We start from the raw sequence: 16,304 nt of genomic DNA, 5'->3' as shown, positions 1-16,304 counted from the left end.
TCCTTCAAGACTCAGCCTGGACTTTGCTTCACTAGAAAACTCCTGATCCCCCAATGGCTGGTCATCCCCAGTGTGTGTCTTTTTATCACAGTAGTCATTGCCTATGTTTCTGTCTTTCTCTTTGTTAGCCCAACTCCATTCCCCATACTCTGAGCGTCCTGAGGACGTGCGCTGAGGCTTCTTTATCATTTAACACAGCTTCCTCGCACAATGTGTAGCTGGTCACGTAGTAGATACATAAATATTTGCTAAAAGAATTAAGGCATTATCTAATTAATTAAAGCAATAGTTTTTAAATTGAGGTCTAAAACTTCTTAATGAGAACCTGAATGGGCTTCTGGGAAGGTACAGATCCCTTGAAATGAAGTGCAAAATTTTGAATACTTGTACATTTTTTAGGAATGAGAATCCATAAAAATGGAGACAACTTTAAGAACCACTGAATACCAGGGGTGACCAAAGTAAGTCAACGCACATTCCACAGTGCCTTCCGGCTGATGCACCTATTTCATTAAAACTAGTCACAATAATGGTAGGACACCATTATTTCATGTAACACTAAGAAAAATAATCAAAAAGTTTGACACACTGCAGAATGCCGTCAGTTTCAGAGATGATCAAACACGAGAATCAAGAAAATATGGTACACTTTTTGGCGTTCCATCCTTCCTCTCAGAGGTGTCCCTGTGATTGCGTCAGTCCCTGAGATGGTGTGTTAAGGTGGGTGAAGCAGTGCCCCACCCTGCAGTTCAGCCACGTGCAGGATCCCGACTCTGCCCCAGGCTACTAGTAAATGTTGAGCAAGTTTCCCTCCTCTCTGAACCTCACTTTCCTCATCTTCACAATGGAATGAACAGTCCCTTCCCCACAGGGTAACTGGATGGATTAACAAGACAGTGTTCATTCAGTGCCTTGCGTTTATAAGGCTTTCAAGCACTGCCCCTTCCCTTCCACCTAGGCATATGCATAGTATCAGACCCCACCTAACTTAGTAAATGTGCGTTTCAGATAATTAATTATTCTGCCTAAGGTCTCCCAGGCTTGCTACCTATTCCCACAATTTTTGGAAAATGCCTAACTCTGCTTGCCTGCCGTTTTGGGTAGAGTCTATGTGTGTCATTGGGCTGAAGATAACGAGGTTTTGCATTCTTCTGTCCCCGTGTCCATTTTGCTCTGTGCTCATGCAATCTGCTTTGCAGTTCATTGTGAAAATGTAGAGATAATTCATAGTGCTTCATTTTGCTTTCCACAATAAATCGATCTGTTCCTAGTGAAAAATTCCCTTTGGGGTGTTTGCGTTGCCCACACTCCACAGCCCTGCAGAGGAAGAAGGGCTTTCCGTTGCCTTCTTGTCCTTCCTGAACCCCTGGGTGGACTCTCTGCTGAGATGTTTGTTAAACACTGAGGCATTCCTTGAGACTCCCGTGGCAAGGAGAGCTAAAATCTCAGACCACACTTGGTTTATTTGAATCGTGATGTGTCTCCCAGGATAGATTAAAAGATTAATGTGCTTTTCTCCCCACCCCATCCCTTCCCTGTTGTCCAGTATTCTTTTTGCAGATGTCAAAGGATTTACCAACCTCTCCACGACCTTGTCTGCCCAGGAGCTGGTCAGGATGCTCAACGAGCTCTTTGCTAGATTTGATCGACTGGCCCATGTGAGTTGAATTTAATTGCCCCCTAGTCTTCACAGGAGTGAGGGACTGCATGCGGAACGAGGGAAGAGAGGGACTCAGCCTTCATCACCAATGTCATTACCATTCCGCATCCTGACCCCAGACATGGATCCCTGACCCTCGCGCTTGCTGGGGACCGATGTTAGTTATTTACGGGTCTCGGACGGGAGGTTTGTCAGATTTTCCTAGCTGAGAGACAGCTGGTTGAGTGACAATTAAACCAAAGTCCTTTTTAATCTGCTTTCCATTTCCCGCTGCCTGTGGCCGGGCACCATCCAGCTGCAGCCTCAGGGTTGCTTCATGCAGGAATGACTTCCTGAAGTTTCCCAGCCAACCGCGGCCATCTGGAATGAATTGGTCTCTTCTCAAGGACCAGTGAGCTACTGGCCCATCCCGCCACCATTTTGTTTGACTTAAGAGCTTTGTTTTTAGCTGACCAGACACTACCTTTCTTTTTCTGCTGGCTTGGCCAGAGCTAAAATAGAGAAGAGGTTAAAGGGAATGAACATTTGCCACCAACACACAGATTCCTAGTCCTCAAGCCACTCACATTACAGAGGAATGTCATTGTCATGCTATATTTTAGAGTGGGTTTGGGACTCAAATTGGCATGCCTTAACTTCCTACTTTGTAAAGGGTGTATACTAGTGTCAGTTTCACAGGCTGTCCTGAGAATTTAATGAGACCGCATCAGTGGGAGTTCATTGTTAGGTTATCAAAATGTCCTATTTTAAGGCTGCCTCACTCCAACAGAGATCCATTCACACTTGCATCTGAGCACCTAGTAGGTGTTGTGTTGGTAATATGGGAATAACTAAAACACACTTTCCCCCTTAGAGCTAAGTCTAGTCATGGATACCTTAAAAAGTCATCAATGTACAATGTCCTATATGCCATGATGAAGGGAAGTCTAGAGTGCTATGGGAACACAGAAACAACATATAACCCTTGGATCAGAGAAGACTTCCGGGAGAAAGTGATTCTTAGATTGGGTCTTAAAAAGGAGAAAACAAATAGAACACCATTCATCAATAAAAAGGAATAAATCACCAATACCTGTATCAACATCAGTGAATCTCAACTGCAATATGACAAGTGAAAGAAGCTGGACACAAAAGGCTAGACACTTTATGATTCCATTTGTAAGACATTCTAGAAAAGACAAAAATTATAGAGACAGGAAAGAGATAAGTCATTGTCAGGAGGGATGAGGGGTGGAGGGAGTGGACTGATTGCACAGAAGCATAGGGTGAGGTGATCTGGGGAGTGATCCGGTTGCTCTCTATGTGAGTGTGACTGTACACATTTACCAAAAAGGTAAATTTTATTGTATAAAAGTTATATACCGGGGCTTCCCTGGTGGCGCAGTGGTTGAGCGTCTGCCTGCCGATGCAGGGGACACGGGTTCGTGCCCCGTTCCGGGAGGATCCCACATGCCGCGGAGTGGCTGGGCCCATGAGCCATGGCCGCTGAGCCTGCGCGTCCAGAGCCTGTGCTCCACAACGGGAGAGGCCGCAACAGTGAGAGGTCTGCGTACCGCAAAAAAAAAAAAAAAATTATATACCAATTAGGTGTAAAATTGAGGTGAAGAAGGAAGGGAAGGTCCTTGTATGCAGAGGGGAAAACAAAAATTAAGATGCTATATATGTAGAGAACCAGAAGAGATTTAGCACTGTGTAAAGGAAAATTCAAGGTAGGGAGTGGTAGAGGTGAGGCTAGAAAAATAAGCAAGGACCTGCCAAGGACCCTGCATTGCAATCTGTAGCTGCTGGACAACTATTGCATAGGAGACTGACATGAGCAGAAGAAGAGGCGGAAACTGAGGTCTCCTCCTGTTAGAAGGGTTGGATTAACCTGAAGGACTAGGAATTTGAAGGTGGGGAAGAATGTACACCATTTCTTTTTATTGTTGCCTCAAGGGCGGTTGGTGCCAGTTACACATAGTTATTCTACGTTACATTCTGGTTCTAAATATTTCTGCTCAGAGATACTAAGATGAACAAAAATGACCCTCCAAAGAGAACTGAGAGATGTGATCAAGGTCAGTTTCTGGTGTCACAGTAATCCCCATCGACTCAGAGAAAGGGTCGTTATGTAAAATGTAATCCAAGCTGTTCAGCCAACACTTATTGTGTACCTACTAGGTGCCAGGAACCGTGCAGCGCTGTGGCGAGACAAAACCAGTCTCTGCCCTCAGCGTCTGCTAAGGGAGAAAGACAAGTCCGTAAAATTCGCAGGACAGTGTGGTGCAAGCAATAGGCACAGAAGTCCTGGTGGACGGAAGAAGGAACAGTCGGTGCTTGGGGTGAGGAGGGCGGTAATGTAGCACCATGAAGAGAAGAGGCTATACACAGCTGGGTGTGAGGGAGAGCGGGAGCTTTCCCGGCATCAAATTAGACAATGAAGAGCCTTCCAGGCTGAGCCGTGATGCAAAGGCAGGAAAGTGTGAAAATGTGGAAATGTGGCTGCTTATTTGGGGAGCTATAAGGAGCTCAAGATTGCTGGAGCACAAAGGGCATGGGAGACTGCAGTGAGAAGTGAGCTTGAAGAGGAAAGGGAAACAGGTCTGCAGGGCACCATGCGACCTTTTAAGGAATGTGGACTTAGTGCTGTAGCCCGGGCTGTTTGCCCTGGTTACAGTGTACACGGTGGGAGAGAGGGAGTGAGATGGGGGTGCACAGCTCATCGAGCCCCAGTGGGTGCAAGAAGCTATAGTCCATCTTCTGGAGAATGAGTCTTACTGAAAGATTTAAAGAAAAAAATCAAATTAAACACATACAAGTGAGGGAGTAAAATTATTATTAATTTTGATCATATTTAACATTTGTAAACTGCCTGGTGTTCATTATGCACTAGACTGCATATTTGCCCTGGATTGCCTAATTCAGTTCTTAAACCAAACCTACAAGAGAGGTTCTTTATTGTTCCCATTTTACAGAACAAGTGACTGAAACTCAAAGAAGTAAAATAATCTGCCCAGAACCCCTGGTAGGTGGTGGTGCATCTGTGATTCAGACCATCTGAGACCAGGTGCTCACTCCTGACCACTAAGCAGTGCCCCAGGCACTTTAGGGGATGGAGCTAGATGTCAGAGATGTATTGCCGTCCATGCCAGCCAACTTGAAGATTTCGATTTCTAGGACTTCAACTATGGGCTGGACTTCAATTAACTGTACAGATCCCCTCTCTGAGTCTCAGTTTTCCTATCAGAATTATAATGAAGGATAAATGAAACAATACACAGAGACTGGCTCAAAATAAGTACTCAGCACCCATAAGTACTCTGTAACTCCCACTCTACCCCCTACCCCATCCCTACCCACCCTAGGTGCATCAGTCTGTTCTACTCTAGGGGGCTTCTGTGGAAAAGCTTGAGAAACTCTGCCAGTGAAAACAATTCTACTCACCTTGGAATGAGAAAACCTACTTTAAATGTTTTTGCCCCCAACCTTAGGCAAATCACTTAACCAAGTGGGTCACAGACTTTGCTTCTGTGTAAAAGGGGATTGGACTTGCCTTTTGTGATATCTTTTAGCGTCAAAATTCTGTGGCTTTATAATGATCTCTCTCTGCCTTGCCATAATTATTTGCTTTAGATTTTCATTATGTCGTACATCTGACAGAACCCACTTCCCATGTAAATATCATCCATTGCACCTTCCCATTTATCCACTGCATTATTATGATGCAGGCAAAAACTTCAAAGCCTTCTATTAAAGATCCTCTTAGTGTGGTTGAATTCCTCAGTGCCCTTGTGGCTGCTCAAAGCAGAGTGTTTTTGACCCTTTCTAGTGCCCTTGGCAAACCCTAGTAACTTTTGATCTTTGATCTTGTTTTAAAAAAATAAAGTAGTCCTGGACTTCCCTGGTGGTGCAGTGGTTAAGAATCCGCCTGCCAATGCAGGGGGCACAGGTTCAATCCCTGGTCTGGGAAGATCCCACATGCCGTGGAGCAACTAAGCCCACGAGCCACAACTACTGAGCCCGCGAGCCACAACTACTGAGCCTGCGCTCTAGACCTGCAAACCACAACTACTGAAGCTTGAGAGCCACAACTACTGAGCCCACCTGCCACAACTACTGAAGCCTGTGCACCCAGAGCCCGTGCTCCACAACAAGAGAAGCCACTGCAATGAGAAACCCGTGCACCGCAACGAAGAGAGAACCCCGCTCACAGCAACTAGATAAAGCACGCACACAGCAATGAAGACCCAAAAATAAATAAATTAAATAAATAAATTTATAAAAAAAATAAATAAGTAAATAAAGTAGTCCCTACCTACTCCTCTTCCTAACAAATTAGGAATGAAAAATATGTATGCTATTATTGAGGCTTTAAAATCAACACCATTACATCTTAAGCCTTGTTTCAGATTGCTGACAAAACGGGAAGCAACCTAAATTATTGTTACAAGGAACAAGTCCAACACTATGGAAAACTAATCAATAGATTTTAAAGAATGAGATAGCTATTTCTGTACCGACATAGAAAGAATTTCAAGACATGTTGTTGCATGATAAAGCATGTCTCAGATCTATAAACATAGTATGACCAATTTATGGCTAAAGAGCATGAAAAATGGTGCATATATATAAACATAGAAATGTATATATTAATGCATAACAGCCTCTAAAGAGGGGAAAGGAGACCAGGTTTCCAGGGTGTGGTGTGTCTGAGGGGGAGAGGCTACTAAAGGAGACTTATCTACAGTTTCATTTTCACTAGGACAATATATTCATGTGTTAATTTGTATAATTACAATTAGATACAGTACTATAAAAATTGTCATGATTTCTAATATAACTTTTTTAAGTGCACTCGTAGCACTAATGTTTTTGTTCTGAGAGTCTTTTTTCTTTTCATTTTTTTTTTCTGATTACTAAAGCAATACTTGTCCATTATGTAAAATTCAAACATCAAAGATAGAGACAATAGAGAAAGTATGTATCGCTGTAATCTTACCCCTCCTCAAAGATATAACCATCTTTGATAATTTGGTGCCTATATCTCCTCAGTGTTATGTGCATACATGGTTTCATAAATTCTCTGGATTTTTTTCCAAGATTTTTATCATATCAAAGCCATCAAGATGGGAGGAAAAGGATTATATTAAGACTTACTCGATAAAATTTACAAGACCCTCACCCTACTTTATTTTTCTTTTTCAGTATCTTTTTTCAAAGCACCTGGTTTTTTTAATGTGAGTTTTTCAAAGCAGTTTCTGGTAAAAAGTTGCTTGGATATTACTGTCAAATCGTCTGACAGCTCACGGGAATTGATCAGAAAAATGTGTCTGCAAATTGACAGAACTTGACAGACGAGAAGACAGGCCTTTCATATTTATATTTATATATACATACATGATTGGTATATATACACATATGCATATATACATACCATTTATATGGGGCCCACAGTTTTTCAAGGAGGCTGCCAGCTTCACCTTTTGTTTAGAAGAAAAATGAACCCTGGGTTACAAACATCTTCACTTTCCAAAGGGTAATGAACTATTTTACAGATCTCCTTCCAAAACACATTTTTATCAGGAGATCTCCCATTCTGGACTCTGCCATAATTTCTGCAGCTTTGTAAAGAAAGAGCACGGAGTCCCAAAGTCAAACAGACATGCTGTGAATTCCACTTCTGTCTCTCACTTGCTGTGTGACCTTCACTTCCTTAAGCCATCTGTGAAGTGGCACATGACTCAGAATGTGGTCGTAAAGACTAAACAAGATCAATATAATGCCTTTAACACATAGCTCGGCACATAGTATGTGCTCAGTAAATACAACTGCGTTTTCCAAAATGTTTTCACCTCTGTTTGCATGGAAAAATCACTGATTTGGAGCTTCTGAATATCATATACAATCCATATCCATTACTTTTTAGCCAGCTGCTCTGTGGAACAGGAAGTTTTCCATCTGTCTTACACTGAAATTTTCGTATCTAAAAACATGGTCTGCCATGTTCAGGGTTATTGTGAGACTCAAAGGAGGAAAGATAAGTCATAGCATTAAATGTGGAGAAGACTCTTCTCAGGTGAGCTGTCACTGGCATTGCTAGTTGACGGCCATGCTTACTTAGTTATGTATTAAGGGCGAGGGGACCATTTTCACATGCGCCACAAATGGGGAATTGAAACCCACTTACCAGTGGCTTCAGTGACTCATCGAAGGTCAAACAGCTGGTCAATTTGACTAGAATGTGGAGGTCTGATTCTTAGACCAAAGTATTTCCTGCTCTACCCTTTCCCTCCCCCCTCCCCATTGTCAACAGGGAGGTAGATCTCTGTGCTGACCAGGCTACCAACAGCCCGAGTCACAGCAGGCTCTGCCCCAGAGACCATCTGAAGGCAAAGTGTGGCTGATTGAAGTCACCAACCCCTACCTCCCAGCCTCAGTGTTCTCCACTGCAGAATCAGAATAAGGGATTTGCTCCTTTGCAAACAAATGTTAGGAAGTTTTAACTTGTGGCCACATGCGAGATACATATATATGTATATGCATATAAAAACTCGCTACATTGCTGTAGTATATACACATATACACAACATATATATATACAGCAGTATATGTAGTATAAATATGTACAGCAATTGTGTGTGTGTATTTATATATATATATATATACGCACACACACACACACACACACACTTCAATGTATTGAGTTTTTATCATTCATTTCATTTAGTGCCAGGAACTTTCCTTTAGTCCAAGAATATGTCTTTTTACTTTTTCGGTGTTGAAAACGCCCTTTCTTTTATAAAGTGATGGGGATAGGTGGGTAGTTTGGTTGTTATTTTTGTATGTTGATGGACTTTTCATACTTCCTTGGCAAAACACAAAATTGAACTCTAGAGAGAAGTGCCTTGGACCTTCTGGGTTTTTTTTAAAGCTGTCCCGTGGACTCCACAAATCTGGAAACTGCCAGGACCAGTGGAGTCAGGTCTCCCTAGTTCCATTCTGGCCATAACAGTCTAGAGCGTCTTAGAAGAAACAAGTGAAGGTCTTGAGCTTCCCTTTTTGCTCTCTTACAAAATTAGTTGAATTGAAGCAGCCAATAGATAGGAACCACACACTCCTAAAAATAACCGTGGGATGGCTGTGTCTGCTATCAGCGTTCTGAAGATCGCATCTGTGCCCATTTGGGAAGGTTGGCAAGGCCCTGGAGATCTGATCCAGACAGGGAAACACCAGAGCCAGTTCTGATTCTCCTTTCCCTGTCTGATATTTGTTTTTTATTGGGAGGGTGATTTCACTTGTTACCCAAACACGATGTCCCAATGCCTGATCGGATTAGGAAACCAGCATGGTGCTTCATAACTTGGCAGTACCAGGGCATCCACTGTGCTGCTGGCATCTCAAGTAGGCCCTTTCTGTCTGCAACTTCCCTCCTCATGCCCTTGGACTCTGGTTTCCCAAGGAGAGCCCCTAACCCACAAAGCCATAGACCCACAGGCACCTAGGGCTTCAAATCTAGAAGACATCTCAGAGTCGTTCCGTCCCAACCATCTACCCAAGGAGACCTAGAGAGAATCTGCCTGTGTCACAGATAGAAATGTGAAAGAACAGGGACAGGAGTCCAAGTCATCATCATAGAGATGGGTGACATTAATTTAGTGCCCCGTCTGCTGGACCCTATACTAAGCCTTCACATGCCTCGCCTTCCTACATCTTTACAATCACACAATGAGGTCCTATTCTTATCCCCATTTTATAGATGAGGCAATGGAGGCTCAGAGGTTAAGTAATTTACCTAAAACACACAATGAGGATGGGGTGGGGGGTCTAGGATTTGATCTGCAATGGGACTCCTCAGCCAGTGCTTTTAGCCCCTATGCTCTACCGCCCCAAGTTCTCTTTCCTCTGTAACCTGCAAAATCCAGCCTATTCCCATCCAATATGAAAGTATGCACCATTTCCTAGGTACATGTTGCTCTTTGAAACTTTGTAAGGATCATGTCTTCAAGATTGTGAATCCACCAAACAAACAGGCGTGTCCTGCCCCTCACTGGTGAAGTGATCAGGATAAAAATTGTACCTACCTCCAGGTTCTTGCGAGGGTGCATTTTGTTTAATATATAATAGGGGTTGTTTTAATCATCTTTGTGTCAGGGACAATGCTTGCTTTATGATAGATGCACACCTGATGTTTTTATCGATGAGCAAGCGTGTGAATCAGTAAATGAATACAAGTATGTACAAGACACAGTCAGCCCCTCTTCTTAAGGTGCCAGTACCGTCGTTGGGAAAGGACTTTATGTAGAGTTGGCATCCCTAAGTGATTTATTTTTTAAGTGCTTATTGTTGAGCTAGCAACTGATATAAGCTGTTAATCCAGAGACATGTCCCGAGAAGAGATACATCAGTGGGAGCAGGACTCGAGTGTTCAGTATTCCGCGGGGGATTAAGATCAGAAAGGTACTACACGGCAGAGCTGGGATATGGCCCTGTATCTGTCAAACTCAAAATCCAGTGTTTCTCCACGACTCCATTCCACCGCTGAGCCCTTCAACTCCCCCCTCCAATTTCCTGGGAAGAAAATAGCGGCACATTTCAAAGGTAGAAGCCCCTGATCCCAAGGTGCAGACCTGCTGACCCGGCTCCCCTCTTTCCCAAGGCTTTCGGAAGCACTTACCCATCTGTTGACTCAGTCCTTCCCTCTCCCACCTTGTTCCTTTCAGGAGCATCACTGCCTTCGCATTAAAATCCTGGGAGACTGCTACTACTGTGTTTCAGGACTTCCTGAGCCCCGCCAGGACCACGCCCACTGCTGCGTTGAAATGGGCCTCAGCATGATCAAAACCATCAGGTAATTTGGGACCTTCTCCCTAATACCCGAGCCTTTGATGTGCTTGATGGGAAAGACCAAAACCACCCATCTATCCTTTGCGGTCGGTCATGTGTACGTTGAAAGGTGGAGTTCTCTGACTTACTTCATGAAGACTGTATACCCATTAGTTCTCCCATAGGAACCACTAGCTTCATTATGTTCTAGTTACACCTCCCTTTCAATCCTTTGTGCAACACATTTGTATGACCAATGTCCTTGTGGGGATACAGCAGTGAACGGGGTGAGCATAACCGATGTCCTTGTGGGGATACAGCAGTGAACGGGGTGAGCATAACCGATGTCCTTGTGGGGATACAGCAGTGAACGGGGTGAGCATAACCGATGTCCTTGGGGGGATACAGCAGTGAACGGGGTGAGCATAGCCAATGTCCTTGTGGGGATACAGCAGTGAACGGGGTGAGCATAACCGATGTCCTTGTGGGGATACAGCAGTGAACGGGGTGAGCATAGTACTTGCCCTCAGGGAGATTACAGCGTGGTGGGAAAGATAACTGCATAGACGATTCCAATACAGTACGGTACGCTCTGAGACGAATCAGACCAGGGTGCTCGGGGGCGATAGAGAAGTAACAGTGCAATCTGGGGTGCTGGAGAAGACTTTCCAGCGTACAGATGTCTAAGCTGTTACCTGAAAAGTAAGACATTAGATCCTGGAGGTGGAGCGGAGCGCTTGGAAGATAGGGGGCCGTGTGCAGGATTCGGGCAGTGCTGTAGTGGCAGCTGGTGGAGCCTGGGGCGGAAATGGTGGTGACAGGTAGACGGCACCCTGGGAGCATGCAGAACCTGAAGGGCCTTCTAAGCCGTGCTAAGGGGGTGCATTTTATCCTAAGGCCAACAGGAATCACTGAAGACAGGCAACCTGGCTGTCTTCACGGGTGTGTGGCAAGTGCTTTTGGCTTCGGTGAGTGTAGCTGACGAATAGAGGCTGAATCAAAGGGGGATGAGCTATTGCGGTCAAGGACTTTGGAGCTAAGCTGTTTATGGCTTTGCGACAGAAGCTCAATATTGCCAAAGCTCCCCTCAAGGTTCCAAAATGTTTGAAGATCCTCCAAGCATCACATCTTCCCACAGTCACAGCAAAGGGAGTAAAGAGTGGACACATGGGCAGAAATCTCCGTGGATTATGTCTTCATCTTATAAGGGAAGAAGAGCGCTGTTGGAGACAGACCGGAAGACTCTCCTCGTGCACTCCCACCTGGGTTGTGTGGTCTATCAGGCATCCGTGTGATGCTCGGGAATGTCGGTCTGGATTCAGGTTCAGCCGGGACAACAACCCCTGCTCTGCACCCCCCAAACACGCACCCTCCACTGTAGGCTCAGCTTGCCTGCTGGTTCCCAAGAGCAATCCAGGAACAGGCAAGAGGAATGTAAGGAGTTGGAGGCTCCCTTTCTAGAACCCGGCCACAACCAACACAGTGTACCTGACCCTTCTACTTGCTGACAGATCCCTGACTTTATTCAGGTTTCAGGCAGAGTTCTGTTAACATTGGGAGATGCTGTGAAGTCCCCTAGTTAAGAAGAGGGCACAGAAGCCCTTTTCCTAAATATGATCCTGTTCTATTGACGTTGACACTGGTCATTTCAATACTGAGCCTGAAATCACAGTCTGGGTGGGCAGATATGCCCCCCGGGTGGGCCCTCAGGGTCCCACCTCTGGAACTTACCCACAACCAGGGCCTGATCAAGGCAGTGAGGTGCTTTGCCATGAGGTATAGGATGAAAATCCAACCATAACCATCCCTAAGACCAAGTAGGCAGGTGGAGAGAGACTGGAAATGTCCACTCTGCTGTTGCCCCCTCTTTTACAGAGATGCAGATGTCTCCCCCAGTAGGGACCGTGGAAAAGTAGCCCACCACTTCCACCCAGAGTTTCCTTTTGATCAGCCTTTGGTAGATGGAAAAGGCTTCAGGTGCTTCTTGCTGTTAATTTGGACACTTCAGAGTCTTGCCCTGAAAACTAAGATGAATTGTGATACGTTGACTGGTTTCAAGGGAGGCAGTGTGACCGACACCCAGAAGACCCAATGCCTTGTACCAACTCTACAGCTGATGAGGTGTGCAAATGCTATTCTGTCAGTAAGTCAGTGGGTCGGTCAACAAATCATTTGTTGAGTTCTACCGTGTGTCACTGTGTTAAGCCCTGGAAATACAGTGATGAACAGGTCACTCAGGGGTCCTTCTCTTGTCTGTAGGTGCCCATTAGAGATATTACTTGGAGGCTTGTCTATGAAATGAGGAAGTTGGACTAGACCTCTTCTGAAGCCTCTAAAAGTCTGTGATTTACCAACCATGTCAAAATCAAGTTTAAGCAGCAAAACTTTCCTTTCTGTTTTCTTTCTTTCTCTAAATTTTTGTTAAGATATAATTGACAAAGTTGTAAAGTGCACAATGTGGTAATTTGATATACTTACACATTTTTTTTTTTTTTTTTGTGGTACGCGGGCCTCTCACTGTTGTGGCCTCTCCAGTTGCGGAGCACAGGCTCCGGACGCACAGGCTCAGCGGCCATGGGTCACGGGCCCAGCCGCTCTGCGGCATGTGGGATCTTCCCGGAATGAGGATCCTCCCGGACCGAGGCACGAACCCGTGTCCCCTGCATTGGCAGGTGGACTCTCAACCACTGCGCCACCAGGGAAGCCCCTATACTTACACATTTTTAAATGATTATCACAATCAAGTTAGTGAACACATCCATCACCTCACGTAGTTATCTTTTTTTTGATGAGAATGCTTAAGACCTACTCTCGGCAAATTTCAAGTATACGATAAGTATTATTAACTATAGTCACCATGTTTACATTAGAACCTCAGAACCTATTCATCTTAAAATGAAAGTTTGTACCCCATGACCAACAGTTCCCCTTTTCCCTACCCCAATCCTAGCCCCTGATGACCACCTTTCTACTGTTTCTATCAGTGCAACTTTTTTTTTTAAGACTCCACATACAAGTGATATCATAGAGTATTTGTCTTTCCCTGTCTGGCTTATTGCACTGAGCACAATGTTCTCCACATTCATCCATATTGCCGCCGATAGCAGGATTTCCTCTTTTTTAAGGCTGAATAACATTCCTGTGTGTGTGTGTGTGTGTGTGTGTGTGTGTGTGTGTGTGTGTGTGTGTGTAGAGAAAAAGAGAGGGAGAAAAAAAGGAAGGAAGGAAGGAAGGGAGAATATCTTTTTTATCCATTCATCCACAGACTTTCCATAAGAGTTCCCATCTTGAACTTAAGCAGAAGATATGCTGCAGAGATGGCGTTGCAGAAGAAATAAACATTGACTATCAAAATGCTTTAAGGGGCTTCCTTGGGCGCAGTGGTTGAGAGTCTGCCTGCCGATGCAGGGGACACGGGTTCGTGCCCCGGTCCGGGAAGATCCCACATGCCACGGAGCGGCTGGGCCCGTGAGCCATGGCCGCTGAGCCTGTGCATCCGGAGCCTGTGCTCCGCGACGGGAGAGGCCACAACAGTGAGAGGCCCACTTAACGCAAAAACAAAACAAAACAAAACAAAAAACGGACAGACAGAACCCTAGGACAAAAACAAAGCTATACAGACCAAATCACACAAAGAAGCATACACATACACACTCATAAAAAGAGAAAAAGCAAAATATATATATATATATATTTAAAAAAAGGAAGAGAGCAACCAAATCTACTAATGATAATAAGCCCTAAATACTAAAGCAAAATAAACATAAAACCAGAAACAAATTAGATACAGAAAGCAAACCCCAAGTCTACAGTTGCTCCCAAAGTCCACTGTCTCAATTTTGGGATGATTCGTTGTCTATTCATGTATTCCACAGATGCAGGGTACATCAAGTTGACTGCGGAGCTTTAATCTGCTGCTTTTGAGGCTGCTGGGAGAGATTTCCTTTTCTCTTCTTTGTTCGCACAGCTCCTGGGGTTCAGCTTTGGATTTGGCCCCGTCTCTGTGTGTAGGTCACCCTCAGGCTTTTGTTCCTGCCCAGACAGGATGGGGTTAAAGGAGAGGCTGATTCCATGGCTTTGGCTCACTCAGGCCAGAGGAAGGGAGGGGTACGGAATGCGGGGTGAGCCTGCAGCGGTAGAGGCCGGCGTGACGTTGCACCAGACTGAGGCGCATCTTGTGTTCTCCCGGGGAAGTTGTCCCTGGATCACGGGACCCTGGCAGTGGCGGCCTGCACAGGCTCCCTGGAAATGGGGTGTGGATAGTGACCTGTGCTCGCACACAGGCTTCTTGGTGGCTGCAGCAGCAGCCTTAGCATCTCATGCCCATGTCTGGTGTCCGCGCTTATAGTCGCAGCTCACACGCGTCTCTGGAGCTCGTTTAGTTGGTGCTCTGAATCCCCTCTCTTGGCGCACCCTGAAACAGTGGTCTCTTGCCTCTTCAGCAGTTCCAGACTTTTTCTCAGACTCCCTCCCAGCTGGCTGTGGCACACTAGCCCCCTTCAGGCTGTGTTCACGCAGCCAACCCCAGTCCTCTCCCTGGGATCTGACCTCCGAAGCCTGAGCCTCGGCTCCCAGCCCCCGTCCACCCTGGTGGGTGAGCAGACAAGCCTCTCGGGCTGGTGAGTGCTGGTCGGCCCTGATCCTCTATGCGGGAATCTCTCCGCTTTGCCCTCCGCACCCCTATGGCTGCGCTCTCCTCCGTGGCTCTGAAGCTCCCCCCCTGCCACCACCCCTCCCTCCACCAGTGAAGGGGCCTCCTAGTGTGTGGAAACTTTTCCTCTTTCATGGCTCCCTCCCAGAGGGGCAGTTCCAGTCCCTCTTCTTTTGTCTCTGTTTTTTCTTCTTTTCTTTTGCCCTACCCAGGTACGTGGGGAGTTTCTTGCCTTTTGGGAGGTCTGAGGTCTTCTGCCAGCGTTCAGTAGGTGTTCTGTAGGAGTTGTTCCAGGCGTAGATGTATTTCTGATGTATCTGTGGGGAGGAAGGTGATCTCCACATCTTATTCCTCCGCCATCTTGAAGGTCCCTCCACGTTGGTCCTTTTGACCGAGATCCAAAGATTGTTTCCCTATACACACACACATATATATGTGGTGTGTATATGTGTGTACATATGTATGCGTATATGGTGTGTATGTGTGTTTGTGCATGTGCTTGCGTGCAGATGTGTAGATATGCATCAGTATGTGAGCACCTATGTGTCTATACTTGTGTGTGCGTGTGTATGTTTGTGCATATACAGGTGTGTGTGTTAAGGATTTGAAGCAGGCCTTGGTGATCCCTACAATTCTAAACTCAGTCAATGGAGTTAGTGCACAGATAGTTGGTGACCTTGGAAGACATACTGGGGCTTCATTCCTCAGGCAGTGGGAAGTCACTGACACTTGAAGTGGGGAAGTGTCATGTTCTGATCTGGGCTTGAGGAGAGTAACCATGGAGATGGATAACTCTGTCTCCAGTTTACTCTGGATGAGAGAAATCAGAGGCCAAGGGGAATGAAACTGGCTGGGAGATATTTTCGTAACAGTCCAGTAAAGAGAACTAAGGACCTGAAGTAGAGCAGTAGCTGTGAAATAGGAAAAGGCTATAATCCTCCAAAGCTGAGACCCCGAGTCCCCCAAGACACCATATGTGACATAGAAGTTTAAATTAAATCAAATGTTTATCATTATAGTAAACTTACCTTATCAATTAATTGGTAATACTCTAAGTATTTTGGACAGGGTTCCACTTTATTAAAGATAGAGTTTGTTGCTGGATGTGATCACAGCAATGGTTCCTTGAAAGAGTGACTATAGCACCATGAGATGACTTAAAGGGAGTGACCTTGACCTGCAGTCAGCAGA

At 45.3% G+C, this 16,304-nt stretch overlaps 1 protein-coding gene across 1 annotated transcript in view; it reads left to right on the top strand.

The window, feature by feature from the left end:
• The window catches only part of ADCY8 (adenylate cyclase 8), a 220,710-nt gene that overhangs the window by 82,011 nt on the left and 122,395 nt on the right, over window positions 1–16,304 (top strand). Inside the window, exons 4-5 of the mRNA XM_032610032.1 lie at window positions 1,547–1,658; window positions 10,360–10,487. Of these exons, the coding sequence (XP_032465923.1) occupies window positions 1,547–1,658; window positions 10,360–10,487 (240 nt within the window). The remainder of the gene's footprint in view (window positions 1–1,546; window positions 1,659–10,359; window positions 10,488–16,304) is intronic.

This window comes from Phocoena sinus, chromosome 17, assembly GCF_008692025.1.
Source record: "Phocoena sinus isolate mPhoSin1 chromosome 17, mPhoSin1.pri, whole genome shotgun sequence".
NCBI lineage: Eukaryota > Metazoa > Chordata > Mammalia > Artiodactyla > Phocoenidae > Phocoena > Phocoena sinus.
Note: the sequence above shows the minus strand (reverse complement) of the source record. Positions and strands in the feature narration are given on the sequence as shown.